The 16622-nt window shown below is 41.4% G+C and overlaps 1 protein-coding gene and 1 pseudogene across 1 annotated transcript in view; both read left to right on the top strand.

The window, feature by feature from the left end:
- The window catches only part of SHC4 (SHC adaptor protein 4), a 134421-nt gene that overhangs the window by 33334 nt on the left and 84465 nt on the right, over positions 1-16622 (top strand). The window contains exon 2 of the mRNA XM_077127818.1: positions 7628-7698. Within this exon, the coding sequence (XP_076983933.1) occupies positions 7628-7698 (71 nt within the window). The remainder of the gene's footprint in view (positions 1-7627; positions 7699-16622) is intronic.
- Positions 13475-16350, top strand: LOC143656515 (3-hydroxyisobutyrate dehydrogenase, mitochondrial pseudogene; annotated as a pseudogene).

Raw genomic sequence — 16622 nt, 5'->3', positions numbered from 1 at the left:
GGAGATGAACAAAGGAACTGATCTTTTGCTCTCTGTCTGCCACTGGATGTGGTTGAATTCAAGTACATTGAATATGCATGTGATGTGAGTCCACTGCATTGCAATTGAGAGACAGAGATGCTGTATTATAATTGCCTAAGCAAGGTAGTAAAAGTTGGACCAAAGTGTGGAGTTGAGGGGGGAATACAGGGAAGATATGAGGGAAGGTATGGAGGCTAAATTGGTGGGGCATGGTCCTAATTGCATGAGAGGTTTGAGAAAAAGGGAAGAGTTGAGTTTTCTGGTTTATGTGATTAGGTAGATGGTGATACCATTGGTTGAGATCAGAAATATTTAGAGGAATAATATATTGTTACATTTTTATTGTGAAATATAAAATATATATAGAAAAGTGATAAATTTCAAAGTACAATTTAACAAGTAGTTATAGAGCAAAGTTCAAAGTATAGTATGACTTACAGTTCCACAATTTCAGGTATTTCCTTCTGGCTTTACTAATACACTAGAAACTAAAAAAAAATATCTATATAATATCTATATATATCTATATAATTCAATAGTCATAATCCTTTGTTAAATCCTAACTTCTCTGTTACAACTCCTCCCTCTCATTTGATCATTTTCTCAATCTTCAGGGATATTTATGCAATGACCATTCTAATTTCTTCATATTGAAAAGAGTGTCGACATTATAGTTTAGGGGAATGCAACTGGTTGATGTTCTGGGAGAGAATGGTACCTCTAAATTTCAGGGCTTATCAGGCATAGGAACAATCTAGAGGCCTTAAATTTCTGAAAAATCGACTTAATAAATACAACTTTTATAGAGTCTTAGATAGACCCCTGAGTTTTCTTGAGGGTTTTCAGAAATGCTGCTGGTTGGGGCTCAGCATATCAGGGCAATTTGTAACATCTGGCTGAAGTTTGTATAACAGTAGCCTCCACAATGACCTCTCAACTCTATTTGACATCTCTTAGCCACTGAAACCTTATTTTGTTACATTTCTTTTCATTTGGTCAAGTAGGCATTCTCAGTTCTCAATTCCAGGGCCAGGCTCATCCCTTGGAGTCATGCCCCATATTGCCAGGAAGACTTACATCCCTGAAAGTCATGTCCCACATGGTGGGGTTGGGGAGCGGGTAATGAGTTTATTTGCATAGTTGGCTTAGAGAGAGAGATAATGTCTGAGCAACAAAAGAGGTTCTGTCTTGACTCTTTGTCATATTTGTAAGTAGGCTTAACTTATATTACAGAAATACATTTCATAAGGCCTTGGCTTATTAAACTGGAAGTCCCCAATGCTTGAAAGAATATCAGGAATTTCCAGGGTAGGGAAGTTTAATAGTTCCATATTTTTTCTCCAGTCCCTCAAGGGGACTTTGCAAATACTTTTTTATTACCAGCTAGAGGAATAATTTGCATATATTGAGTTTGAGGTAGAAGTGAAATATTCATGAGATTATATAGGTCTGGAGCATGGGCTGAAGATGTGTGTGCCATCAGCAGCTAGGCAGTAATTGAAGGCTTAGGAGTGTACCTGCCAGAGATTGATTTAATTGGGTTGAGAACCAATGATGTAGAATGAAAACAAAAGGGGTCATTTTTTAAAAGTAAAAACTGGGGTAAAAAAACCACAAAGGGGGTGAGCAATGGTGGGTCAGTGGCAGAATTCTCACCTGCAATGCCAGAGACCTGGGTTCAATTCCCAGAGCCTGCCCATGCCAAAAAACAGAAACAAACAAACAAAGGAACAAAGAACCCCACTAAGAACCAATACAGAGGTAGTCAGTGGAATAAGATGAGGGACCAAAGAACATGCCCACACAAAAGCCAAGGAAGGAGAGGGGTTCAGAGGAGAAAGTAGGAGTGAGGAGGAGGAGGCAGAAGTCAGAACTGACAGGTGCCCCAGAGAGGTGGACAGGAGAGCAAAATCAGTTCCCCAGAGTTGACTGTGAGGAGCTTGTTTGCTCAAGCACTTTCAATAGAGTGATGAAACATAAAATCGACTATAATTTGTTGAGACATGAGTGAAAGTAAGGAAGAGGAGACAATGTCTTAAAGAGAATGCCTTTTTTTTTTTTTTTTGCCTGTTTTTAAGGTGAGAAAGACTAGAAGACTTTTATTTATTTTTATTTTTTTAATGGGGGTATGGAGGATGGGATGTTTTGGTGTTCTTTTTACTTTTTTTTTTGTATGCTGTATGGCGGGGGTCACATTTCATTCTTTTCCATTTGACTATCCTGTTATGGCAGCACCATTTGTTGAATTTTTGTCTGGTTGGTTTTTTGTTTGCTTGTTTGTTTTTCGAGGGAAGTGCATGGGCAGGGAATCCAACCCGGTGTCCCGCATGGTAGGCGAGAATTCTACCACTGACCTACCCTCGCTCCCCCAGAGACTAGAAGACTTTTAAAGGTGGTTGAAAAAAACCCTATAGCTTCTTCCTGCCATATTGGTGGCCTCAACCATTGTTGAACGTCTATTGCATGAGGATTGGACTCTAATCTTATGATACTTGATTATATGGTCTTCCTCACTGTTCTGTTTGCTTCATTAACGTTATTCTTCCCTATCTTGTATCATTCTTATTATAAAGTTAACAGGTACAGGGCCTACACCTTGAACCTTCTCTTAAACAATCTCTCTCCATACTCCTGGCATAGGGCTAGGCTCATTCTAAGGAAGGAAACGGATAGGCCATTGAAAGAAAAAGGGTTTAACTCTACTTAATAATAAGCTGATGTTCCTAAATGTCAGTAATGAGCTTCATTAACTGAATTTTTTAACTCTAAAAATAATGCATACTTATTTTTAAAAACATAAATAGTACAAAAGTATAAGATGAAACATAACTGTTTCTCATTCCCAGAGGTAACCACTGTTAGAAGTTTCTAATATATCCCTCAGACATTCATTTTGAAGATATGAAACTAGATATCTTTTTTTTTAAGAAATCATAATTCTGCAAAAAAGTCAGGATGAAAAGTTCCCACAAGCTATCCATCATTCCTTCTCTCTGAAAACTCAGTAATTCTTCTCCGAAATTTAGAGCCCAAGATCCACATGGCAATGAATAGGTGGATCACCTCTCCCTGTGAGCAAGTGGGTGAAGCTCAGGCAGTACAAAAACATTATTACTGCCTTGGGGCATGAAGGGAGAGATTGAGAGAGAGAGAGCAGAGTTAGGTGCGCCATCTGCTAGGTGCTGAATGGGAAGGCTGTCTGAGCACTGCTGAGCTCTGCCACTTTCTCACCAGTCCAATAGGCCTCCAAATAAAAGCCTTTAGTGTCTTTTCCTTGTCACAGGACCTGGGATTAGGGCATGTCTTGTGCTTCAAGTGCTGCCTTGCGCAGTTCCAGAGCAGCTTGGGTTCACATTTGCTGTTATCGTAGTAGCTGCAGTCTGGTCACTGTGCTACCTACGTAGGTAGAACAGAGAAGGGTCAGATGCAGCCAGCTGGGTCACCCCTTCTGTTTCTGCTTTTTCTGCCACACAGGGGTCACATAGCGAAGGAATCCAGACTGAGAGTAGTCCCTGATTTTTCGTACACTGAATAACGAAACTGAGCCAGCCATTTCCTCTAGAAACAGGCTTTAATTTACTCACCAATGAAATGAACTTAACAGCAAGGATTAAACTCACAGAGAGAAATGATAGATCATTTCTTTCTATGGTTCTTTTATCTTTACAAGGCTGGGTTTCTTAAGAACAGAGATCGGTTTTATGCAGATCCGCATTTAATAAATGATTACATTGTATTGTCCCCAGTTTATACCTAAGTCAACAAATCGAACTTCTCCTTCCCTAGGCCTTGACATTCAGCTTATCTGAATATCTGCATATCTTCTTATGCAGGCCTCAGGTTCCTAAAGAGAGAGATTGTGCACAGCTTATTTTAATGGGACTCCCTCTCCACGTGTCCTTACAGGAGTGGTTTCCGTGTGAAATGAGCTGTGTGAGGCAATGGGGAGACCAGCTCCATACCAGGCTTCAGGGTAATCAGGGGCAAAAATTGAGCATTGACTCCTTCCGTCACTTTGTTCAGAGGGGCTTCCTCCCCACACACCATGGTGGAAGGGGACATGTACTTGTCAACATCATCTCGGTCCAGGGTTCATGTTTCTTCAGAATCTTCCATTGTAGCACAGTGACGCTGGCAGGGGGCATCACCTGTGCCGGTGCTGACATGCAAGTGGGCAAAGCAAAGACGTAGGTCTAAATGAAGGGTAGGAGATCTGGAAGCAAGATCTGAGCCTACCTCAGAAGGAAGCAAACAAGGTGGTTGTCGCCATGAACGGTGATAAAGAGCAAAACCTCGGAAGACTCCTTCGTTCACTTCCTCACCTAAAACTGTTTCTTAACAAAAATCCCACCATGGCTGAGTCAATAGATTAGACTGAGACTTGTCTCTGTTCCCTCTCTCCCTTGAGGAATAGGGTGCATTCTCCGTAGCTTCTCACTTTACTACAAAATTCTCTCTGTTTTAGATTGTTTGTTGTCAATCTGTAAGATGGCAAATAACAGAAATAACAAACATGGTGGAAATGACAAAGAAATCTGGAAGCCTTCCAAAGGTATTGCCCTGGCCTGTCTTCCAGAGTCTTCTGAGAGTCCTCGGGTCTCCTGTACTCCTCACTTATTCCCAAGGATGGAGAGACCAACCCCCCACCTCCCTCTGCCTCTCTTTCCTCTCTCTGTTCATTTTAAAGGTCCAGTTGGAGTTGCACAATAGGTGCTGCGTTTATTCTTCCAACCAGCATTTATTGAGCACCTCCATGTGCTAGCCCTATCCCACGTGCTAGGAAGACAGCGGTGATCGAGAGCCTTACTCTTATCGTGCTTACAGCCAAGGTAATGAAAAAACAAGTTAGCTAGTAGACCCGATAATTACTGATAGTTACAATCAGTTACAACCAGTGGGGATGTCAAACAGGGGATGTGACGAAGGACGACTGCAGCTGGCCTCTGAGGAGGTGACTTTTGAGTTGAAACCTGAAGGATGAGAAAAAAACAGTTTTGCAGAGGCGTGAGGGAAGAGCCAGGCAGAGAGACCAGCAAGTGCAAAGGCCCAAGTCTGGAGAGAGTTTGGTATATTCCAGGAATAGAAACGAGGTCCATGTGGCAGCAAAATGCATTAGCAAAATGACACAGAGCTGGTTGGAGGAGTAAGCAGAGCAAGATAACATGGGTCTAGCTGCTTATAGTAATCAGTTTTTGTTTTGGTAATAAATGCCAGGGGTTTTAAGCAGTAGAGTGACATAATCCAATTTGTATTTTTAAAAAATCACTTTGGGGCAGGCCAGGGTGGCTCAGCAGGCAGAGTTCTCACCTGTCATGCCTGAGACTCAGGTTAGATTCCCGGTGCCTACCCATGCAAAAAAAAAAAATTAAATCACTCTGGCAGAGTGTGAAAAATGTAGGTGTTTGGTTACATTTACAAAAAGTGTGCACTGATAGGCCATTGGTGTCTCTTCCCCTGAAATGGGTGATTTGCAGCTGCAGAGAAAGAGGACTTCCATCTTTGCACAGGTATTGCCTCCTGGGAGAACTGGAGGAGTAGCCCAGGCCTATGCCCCAAACTGTGTGGGGAGTCAATTTTTTCCAAGGTGAGGGGCGCAGGAAATAGGGAGCAGGAGCTCGATTCTAGACAGAAGGCACAGAAACACAGGAAAACCCAGAGCAGCCAATGAGGATATGAAAACAGTCTTTTCATTTCACCCAGGGCCAACGTCAACATGGAATTTGGACCCTTGGAGTCTCCCTCCACGAAGTTCTGAGATGGGCTTTCTAATACAGCCCCTAAATAAAGTCTAGCTTTCCTCTCCTAATAATTTTGATTTGTTGACCAGAAATCATTAGACACCACTGACTTCACACTAACTAACCCAAGCCTTCCGAAGTTCAGTGTGCTTAGGACAGACTAAAACAGCCAACATTTTTCTGTGTTAGTGCTAGAGACAACCAAGGAGTTTGGTTGAGAATTGCTGGGCCGTTGCTTGAGCCAGGCACTTTCCCTAACAATGGAGTCAACTGAGCTACAGTTGGACACTAGTATGCTGAGCTGCTCTCGTGATGCTGCTACAGAATTTGCTCAGAAATACTCTTATGATGCTTAATCTACAGATTGTGCTCAGGAGTCCAACAAGATATGTCTGCAGAGGCGACCCGAGGCCCTGCCTTCTCTCTGCAGTGTTTTTGCCATTTCCAAGCAGAAGGAGGCTGAAAACCTTCCAAAGGAAATCTGAACAGGAAGCATATCATTTCCAAGGAGCTGACAGATCACTTTCAATCAGACCACTTGGCTCTCATAACATTTCCAAGGCAATTCTCAGAGAAACATTCTCCTTAGTCAACAAGGGCTCTGCTAAGAGGATTTACTCCCACGGTTTCACTTCGCCAAGCTCCATGGAAGACTCTTAAGTCTGCATCTCTAGGTTTACTTCCTCTACACTATTCCAGAATCCAATTTTCAACTACCAGCTTGTAATTTCCTGGATACCCCATCACAGTGTCTTACAGTCAATGGGTCCCAAACCAATTCATCATCTTCCTCTCTCCTGGCGTTCCTGTTTCTGTTTATGGCATCACTGTTCTCTCCAGTACCTTAGCAGGAAACCTCTGAATCATCTTTGACTCATCCGTCTTTCTTACTCTCTATCTCAAATCATGTAGTATCCATTTCTGTGATGTCACTTGAGTCTGTCACTTGAGTCTGTCCCTTTGTTCCGGTCGCCACCATTCCCCTCAGTGTGGGCTGTCATTATTTCCTCCCAGCAGGGCATTTAACTTGTCTCCTCACTATTACTCCACCTTCTTATTGCTTCTGATTTAAGCCTCGTAGAACTCAGGGCTGATCATGTTACCTACTGCCAGCAGCCTTACATAGCTCCTCACTGCTGCCACATTAAACAGAAACCATCTTTTAGCTGTAGAAGTCACAGTTCCTTTTCTAATAGTTTGTGTTCAAGCTAAATGTACTAATCCCTAACGTAGTACAGGACTTTTTTCCCCCTCTTTTGGACTCCCTTAATAAATGATCTCGTAGAGTTCCTATATTACTAAATCTTGTATTTAATGCACTTATATGCTTGCTTTATTTTCTTAGATGCAATGTTCCTCAAGAACAGAGATTATTATTCCTTTCACACTTATTTTTGCATCCTCTAGTATCTGAGCACTAGTACGGCAAGCACGCTTCTAGTAAGCACTTTGTATGTGTGAAGTAGTTCAATGCTCACAGAAATTCTACTTTTATTCCCATTTTACCAATGATAAGACCGAGATGCAGAGAAGTCGAGTAACTTGTTCAAGCTTCGAAAAATAGTAAGTAGCAGAGCTAAGATTCAAATTCACATAGACGAACTCCAGAGCTCAGACTCTGAACCACTGAACTCATGTTCAACCTTGTTACCTTTGCGTGCCTGATATTGGGATTCAGTAGATATTTTATAACCAAACTGAAGCTTAAGACATGTGTCCCATTAATGATTGGAAATATTAGGCTGAGTTTCCCAATGTAATTTGATTTAGAAGCTGATTTAGGTGTTTTCCAGGAAATCATTATGAGGCTAAGAAACATCTATATGCTATTTTTTTTTCCTACTTGTACTTTTCTTTTCTTGTTCCAGTACATGGGCTGTATTGAAGTGCTGCAATCAATGAGGTCCCTGGATTTTGGAATGAGAACTCAAGTTACTAGGTAAGAGAACAAAAATGGGAGGGGCTTTGAGGGCCATAGTTTAAAGTCAAAATAGTTTCTCACCACAGAAATCTCAAACAAGCCTTCAAAGTCAGTAAGGGTTTTAATCATATGGCTGGAAGGCAGAACATGGCTCAGTGGCTTTGGATGAGTGGCTTTATCTCATCCTGAGTAAGATTTCCCAACTTCCGCTGGGGGAAACCGGGAGAGCATCTGTGTTCCATATGAGCTCTGATAAGATGATCCAGTTAGGGAAACAGCTGATTTTCCCAGTACTTAAAGTACTTAAAATTATGCCTAGGAGCAGGGACATTACAGAACCTTAGACCTGTCAAGGAGATAGCTGAAAATAAGAGCTGGAAAGTACAAGTTCTCACCTCTTATGACATCTCTGACATGAGAAACTGCTCGCTCCTTGTCAGGGTCTCATGCCTCTAGGTAAGGTGAGCTGGATGGAAGAGTTGAAGCAGAGAAGCCTTTCCCAGGGCAGCCCCAAGTAGATTAGGGAAGAGCTAGAATCAGGGACATGCAGAGCTCAAGTCAGAAGTAGAAATGTGAAACACGGTTCATTAAGGCCAAGTAGAAGGCATAGATGGAAAGCAGGAATAAAAGAGTACCAAGACTTGTAACTGGGAAAATTGGAAGCATGGGGGATGAGGTGAGAGGACTGGATTGATATGGTGATTCAGAATAAAGATTTGGGCATCTCTTTTATGTGGTGACAGGTGTGTCTCAGAGCCACCCATTCCAAAGGTGAATATCTTCATGAAGCTAGGAATACTTTTCCTCATAATATCTCATGGAATTCTGAGCCTGGAAAAAGTGTCCTGCAGTTCAAAAGATTTGGGAAAAGGAACCATATTGCTATTTCAGAGAGTGACATGATATGATGGTGTATTAAAGACTCTGTGAAGTCCTGTTCTGTGATTTACAAGACTCTAACTTTATCTCAATATTTTCTAAACTGATTTGGTCCCAGAATCCATTTTTTCATATAACACAAATGAACACCCATGTATCCCTAGGAGTCCACCTAATGCAGTTTAGGAAATGCTGATACAGATTTTTTTCCTTATGATGCATCACAATCCATCATTCCAAACTTCTCACTGAGCTTTGGTTTTCCTGCTAGAGTCACAGATAAATTGAATCCTATTTCTTGTATTCTCAGTACCAGCTTAGACCTTGTCCCATGGACAAGGTACAATGGATATTTAGTAAATAAATGCATGTTTCTACCTCACTGTACTTCCAGTATTTGGAGACAGCTACAACTGACCTCTTCATCTCCCTTTAAGTTCTCACTTTCACATTCTGAATCCCTTCAATTACCCTTCAAGTATCATGGTTTCTAGATGACACCTATCCTGTTTGTCCTCCTCTGGACCTATCTTAGGCTTTATTTCATCCTTATGGTCTCTATCCAGGAGAAAGCTCTTTCTTCTATCCCGAGCAGGTTACAGTCTATACCAGGTGTCTCAGGTTGGGAACAACAGAACACTTCCTTACCTGAAGATGACTTATTTTCTCTTCATTCATTCATTCATTCATTGACTCACACTCTTACATACAAATATCTATTGTCTATTAAGTCCCTGAGACTGTTGACAAATTTAAGATCAAGCATTGAAGAAGATAAAGTCTCTGCCTTCATGGAACTTACATTCTAGCTGGGGAAACAGACCATGACAAGTAAACAAATAAATATATAATATTCTTTTAGGTAGTAATAACTGCTATTACTACAACAATAAAGCAAGGCAAGAGGATAAAGATGTAGTGGGTGGACTTTTAAATTTAATTATATCTTCCAGTTATAAAAATACTGCAACTTTACTTAGAACATTTGTAAAATGCAGAAAAGAATGGAAAATAATTGCACCCAGAGATAATGTCTATACACATTTGGAATATCTTTCCATTTCTTTTACTATGCATGGGCTTACAATGATTTTTAAGGAAAATCTGAATAATATTATACTGTTTTATAATCTTTTCTCTCAACTGGAGCATTTCCCTGTTGCTAAATATGCTTAAACATTTTTAATAGCTGCATAATGTTTCTTTATTTTTCATTATTTGTGATGTTGTGATGGATATTCTGTCTATATCTCTTGATTATTTGCCTAGAACAAATCCTAGAATAACACTCACTAGGCCAAATGTTAAGCCATATGAACATTTTTAAGGCTTTAGATGTATATGGTTAGATTGCCTGCAGAAGACTGTACTAGTAGGTGCTCCTCCCTCTCAGCCATGTATCTTTTCTTTATACCTATTTTTTCAATCTTCATAAACTTGTAAGCCTATATTTTCCTATCATTTGATAAATAGTAAAAGACTGACTACTATTTTGTCCCTACCACGAGGACTCACTTTATGATTAACGCACACCCCCAAGGGAAGGTATCTGACAAGGTAACTGGATATTGTCATTTGTGGATGTATCTGTATGTGATTCAGGCATGGCAGATTATATTCTGGGCAGATTATGTTCTGGTGATCTCCTTTAGATTTGATGGTCAGGGAAGGCTTCTCTGATATTTGAGTTAAGACCTGTTTAAAGTGAGGGTTTCAGCCATGGGAGAAGCAAGCTCAAGGCTGAAGGTGGATGGCTGTGAACATCACTGGTCCACAGCATCAGCACCAACGAGGCAGGTAGCTTAGTAAGAGCGTGAAGCGCCATCTCTCCTGAAGGTGGATGCATAAAACACTGAGTGGGTTCCAACTCAGAGAGGGAGAGCCCAATTAGAAAGGAGGATCAGAGTTCAGGATGCCCTGTGGTGTCAAGTGGTCCAACCTAAAGGCAGGAGACTCCAGCCGCCAGCAGCCCAGGACCTTCTCCATGCATGTTTTGCAGGCAGTGAGGCTGATTTCCATAAGCCAGGGCCAAACATCAGTCTCACTGCTTCAGAATCACATGTTCCAGGCTGCCCCCTCCACTTCCTGAACTCCCTTCTTGGGATTTGTAGAATTTGACATGCTGTGTCTTGTAGCTACCTGGACTTAGAAGCAGATCTAAGTCCCTGATCCAGAAAGGAAAAGGAGAAGACCCACAAAGGAAAGTTAGATGGAAGACAAAAGAGAAGATAAAGAATAGGTTTGCCAACTTTAAAGAATTAGCAAAATTCTAAACTTGCTGAACAGAAAATGTTTCATTGAATAATTCATCTGTGGTTTCCTTTAAGCAGTGAATTTCTTGCTGGCATTTCAAAGAAAATTCAGTATGCAAAAAATTATTTTCACTTTTTTTTTAGGAGCTCATAAAATGTTGAAAGTAAGGGTCATCTCTGAAACTCTTCTTTGAAGCCGTAGGTCACGTAGGATATTTTACAAGTGGATGTAAGCACAGGTGTTCATTCACAATAGATTCCCCTCCCATTCTTCAACTTGATGGGAACATTTTGTTTGAGTCCAAGATCTTTTCTTTAGCCCCCCTCCCATCATGAAATTAGACTGGCACATTCAATAAACCATATAAATAATGCCACCCTTGAGCAGATTATTTTATTGTTCTCATATTACCAGGATAAGACAATGGCTCACTATCACTTACTTCCCAAATATTCACTCTTCTTCCTGCTCTCTGTTTTTCCCTTTTTCCCCCTCATTCTCCTTTCTTCTCTCAACCTCTAAGCATCTTTGACATCTGAATGTCAACTGCTGTTCAAGTTGCTTTATTACCTGTTGTCTTGAATGCTGTCATTGAAACTTCACTGTGAATTAGGTTTCAAAATTTTTTATTTAAAAATTTCATGTATTTGTGAAGTTTATTTATTTATCTCATAGTCCCATTTGGGCCAAGAACATTTTTCAACCCAGACCAGTGAGGCTTCCAAAAGGAAGAAAAGGATTTATTTCAGGTGACCACATTTATAACCTTGGCCGCTATCTCCAGACAGTTACCATCAAATATGAGATAAACCTGGTACAAATGCTAATAAATTAGTTAATTAATCAAGCCTAAGATAAATCAGGTGGAAACGCAGATAAATTAGTGTAGCTAATTGCTGCTACAGTTATAAACAATTGGAAGCTGATGTCTACTCACGGTAAATGATTTATAGTCTCTATACTAGCTGGCTCATTCCAGATAAATAGGGAAACGGCAGCATGAAATTCCTGATAATAAAGGAAGAACCACAATTTAAGATACAGCAAAGGGTCAACTCTTGAAATAGAAAGAAGAGTGGAATTCTTCCTGTCTTTGTAAGGGACCTTTCTTTCAAAGGACTCAGAACTGTTTGAAGGCTGAATTCAGAGGACCTAGAACACAGAAAGAACTCAAAGAGCAGAGAAAAAGAAAAGGACAAGAGGCCATTCACTTTCTCAGTGATTCTCGGATTACACAAGCTCTCATCACACTTCTCGACCCTAATCCCCCCAGACTTCAGTTTTAGCCTGGAAGGAGCCCCTTGGGATCCTTTTGCTGCTGTTCTCCCGAAATTCTCACCCAGGCATTTATTCCCTTGACTGATTCAAAACTAAACCTCAATTTTTCGCAGTTGAGTATTCATGTAAAAGGGCAAAAGAGTCGGCTTTTCTTCATAGCGAAGAGAAACAAACTCTCCAGGAAGATCAGCACTCTTAGCACAGTTGTATTCTGGGAAAGTATCAGCAGGAAATATTGAGAATGGGGAAAGGGAACATCAAGTTGAAGATGCTGTAGCCGTTTGCTCTCCCCTGTAAAAATATTCTCATCGTGATTTCGAAAACAAAGTCAGAGAAACAAGCAAACTATCCCATTTGCTCTTAATCAGCAAATTCACACACAAAAAGAACGCGGAACACCACACCCTAAAGCCCCACTTCCCTCCCAGGAATAAGCATCCACGTTATACGAAAAAGAGAAAAAAAATCTTCCCTCTCCTCCCAAGGGTGCCTCCTTCTTCATCTGGGTGGGAACCTGCCTCAGATACTCGGAAAGGAATGGACCCACCAGAGTAAACGCCCCCACAGGGCTTGGCTCTCAACCCTGAGCAACAGAATTTCTCATTGTGAGCCCCGAGGAAATTGCAGAGGGGACACCGAGTTCATTGCCATCCCACCCACCGCACTTAGTTGGCCCTGAGGAGCAGGCACACTGCTGTGGGAGGGGGCCGGGTCATCCTTCTACTACTCTGTCTTCTCCCGGGACTTATTGCCTTACATTTGTAACTCATATTTGGTAATAAAATCAGCCAGGCTGAGAGCAAGGCGCCCGGTACAGGATCTGCCCACGCGGGGCTCCGGGGACGATGGGAAGGAAGCAGTAGCAGTCAAGGGGGATTGCCTTATTGGGGTGATGGTCGGCTCAGGTCTGGGAAGGAAAATGGGGAGCTGTTGGAGGACATACAGCAGTACTCCTTTGTGGGGTCCTGGCTTAAGATTCTTTACTTCTAGCTGATCACAAGAGCCTACATATTATAGTTTATCTGTTTGCCCCATTCCATTCGATGGGTGATGTGGGGTGGAGCATGGAGTCTGAGCAGTGTTTTTTTTTTTTTAACTGCTGCTGTAGACAGTAAGAACGCTGTTTGGGTGATTTGGTGCTAGGTAAAGCAGCAAGGAAGCAGGGATCATAATTCAGAGGATGTTGTAATTGGACTAATTTCCTGTTCATAATGGTTTTGCTCCTGAGCAGTGATTCTGCAAATTTAATTCACTCTCTTGAAATTTTGATTCTTTGGCTTCAGCAGAGCATTAAAGGCAATTCTTTGGAGAAAAATGCATACTGGAGCGCGCGCGCCTGTGTGCTTTGCATGCGTGCATTCGCAGCCATCGGATGCAAAGCAGATCCAATACGCAGCTCAGCATTTACAGAAGGGCCTGGTAAAAATATTGCCTGTGGTTTCTAAGAAATGTGAACATTAGGAGGAGAACTATTCTGTAGCGGTCAAATATCTGTATGTTAGGTGGCTAAATTAAGATGTTTGTTCGTTTGAAAACAGGCTGCCATGTATCTCAATTTCCTAAGGATCATAGGAATAGGATTGGTTACAGATAGGCGTGGATAAGTGTGTTAATCTCTGTGTAAAAACTGGACACAAGCTCATGGTGATGTGGATTCTGTGTTGATGTGTGATCAGACCTTGGAGTTAGGACTAAGATGGCACCCCACTTGGTATGTATCAAGAAATAAAATAAGGACCACCAGATGGCAGATAAAAGACTGTCTATTGCCTTGCCAGGCACAGGAACACTCCCCAGTGACAAAATCTACTGAGAAGTGTGCTCAGGAGAAAAAAATAAGGAGTTTTAAGTTGTAATTCATGGTGGTCACACTAAAGACTAAAAACTATCAGTCTGGTTAGGATGGAACATAAGTGGTTGGTTAAAACATTTCATTGTTCAATGATCAGGGAAGAGTGTTACGTTAGATCCAGTAGGTTCTGGTGTCCCAAGGTCAGGGGCCATGCCCTTTAACCTTTCCAATAAAACAAAATATTCAGATTTGGTATCTGCAGGGCAAGCACTGCTGTAAGTGGAAACATTTCCTTTCACGTGTGCACTGGTGTCAGGAAGCCCCTCCCAGATGTGTAGATGTTGTGTGTGTGTGTGTGTGTGTGTGTGTGTGTGTACACAAACAGAGTCCACTTCTTCTAGTTTCAAGTTTCGCAGCTCCATCCATTCCACACAACCCATTTAAGGTTAACCTTCAGATATTTGGGGTCAAACAGCCAACAAAATTTCTTTAAGAGGTCGTCAAAGATTCTGTAATTAAAAAAATATTTCCAGTCATTTTGAAAGGGTTCTAACAGGATAACAGAGAGAGTAGATATGAAAGATAGCTGTGTCTTTTTGCTCAGAGTCATTAGCACAATGCCTTTCACTGTTAATATTTGTTTGAATGAACAGGTGAAGGATCAAGAAGTAAAGTTATTAGATGAGTTTCATTTTTGCGGTATTCACTATTGCATAAGTTAATCTTATTTTGTAGGAAAGGGTGCAAGGCCAGTTAGAAAAGGGCAAATGAGGTTTGAGGGCTTGAGTTTTTAGCAGGTCCTAGAGCAAATTTGGGAAGGAGTACCTGGTGGCCTCTTCTGATATCTTGGGAGGGCAGACCAACCAAAAGCCATTGGGGCAGAGTGGCTGCAATAGGAAAAGAGGAGAAAGAGTGGGTAACAATAGCTGATGTTTCTTTAGCATCACACAGAGCTTTTGCGTCCATGTTCCTTTCTGAATGGCACAATCATCCTGAGAGAGGTTACTATAATTTCCCATTTTAGAACAAGGAAACCTGAGTCTCAGAGAAGTGATCAGATATTTAACTGGGGCTTCAACCCATGTATTCTCACTACAAATCCTTTCCTTACAGCACTTAATGTTTTCTAGTGCCATTGCTTTGGTTTGAAATGAAGAAGCTATTCTTGTAGCCTTACTAGACTAAGATGGTAGGAGATGATTGGAAATAAAGGCAGGCCTGAGCCTTCATTAAGAATCACTTGTCAGTGAGACAAAACCATCACCATGATGATCGTCATTGCGAGTGGCAATCCTCTGTTCAACATCTATGTTCTTAAAATTCTTTAACTTTTGTCACTTTCTTTTTTAATATAAAAAGTAAATCAAGCATGACGGCCTCCTTATGGCTCCAAAAAGCAGCTTCAAGCTTCTGGTAATGGAGCCACCAGCAGGGGCTTACTTTACCCGGCCTTGCAATGGTGTATTCTAGGTCAGTGGCATCTAAGACTCCAATTGATTTCATTGGACTGGGCACTATGGGGAATCCAATGGCAAAAAATCTCATGAAACATGGCTACCTGCTCATTATTTGTGATGTGTGTTCCCCTGATGCATGCAAAGAGTTTCAAGAGCGAGGTGAACAGGTAGTGTCTTCCTCAGCAGATGGAGCTGAAAAAAACACTGACAAAATTATTGCAATACTGCCCACAAGTATTAATGCAATTGAAGCTTATTCTGGAGCAAATGGAATTCTAAAGAAAGGGACAAAAGGCTCATTATTAATAGATTCCAATACTATCAATTCCACAGTTTCAGAAGAGTTGGCCAAAGAAGTTGAGAAAATGGGAGGAGTTTTCATGGCTACCCCTGTTTCTGGTGGTGTGGGAGCTGCTCAGCCCAGGAACCTCACATCTGTGGTGGGAGGAGGTGAAGAAGAATTTTCTGCTGCCCAACAGTTGCTAGGGTGCACAGGCTCCAACGTGGCGTATTGTGGAGGTGTTGGAGCTGGGCAGGTTGCAAAGATCTGCAACAACATACAGTTAGCTATTAGTGTGATTGGAACTGCTGAAGCTATGAATGTTGGAATCAGGCAAGGGCTTGACCCAAAACTATTGACTAAAATCCTAAATATGAGCTCAGGTTGGTGTTGGTTAAATGACACTTAGAAGCCTGTACCCAGGGTGATGGATGGAGTTCCCTCGATTTAGAATTATCAGGGTGGATTTGGAATAACTTTCATGGCCAAGTATCTGAATTAGCACAAGACTCTGCTACCAACACAAACAGCCCAGTCCTTCTAGGCAGTCTGTCCTACCAGATGGACAGGGCAATGTGTCAAAAAGCTGCTCAAAGAAAGACTTTCCATCTGTGTTCCAGTTTCTATGACAAGAGAGATCTTCTGAGTTTGTCCTTCATCTGTGGACCCTGCTGGAAACCAAACTCATATCCTGGAGCCTCCTTATTCACTCCACAAGAAAATGGGTTTAATCTAAGGTCACCAGGCTGCTTTTGATTGCCATGGTCACAGTAAAGCCGAGGATTTTTTTTCCCCCATTTTTAGCTGCTTATTCTCTCAGTACATTTAGCAAACACATGTTAACTGAATTTTTTTCCCCTGTAAGCCACTAATCAGCTGATTGACCTTTCAAAGCATATTCAACTAAATCATTGAATAATACCTCAATCAGGATATTACTTATTCCACTTTACAAATAAAGCCAAATGTTTTTTTCAACAAGATGAACCCCATGTTAAATGAA

The sequence above is a fragment of the Tamandua tetradactyla genome, chromosome 14, assembly GCF_023851605.1.
Source record: "Tamandua tetradactyla isolate mTamTet1 chromosome 14, mTamTet1.pri, whole genome shotgun sequence".
Lineage (NCBI taxonomy): Eukaryota > Metazoa > Chordata > Mammalia > Pilosa > Myrmecophagidae > Tamandua > Tamandua tetradactyla.
Note: the sequence above shows the minus strand (reverse complement) of the source record. Positions and strands in the feature narration are given on the sequence as shown.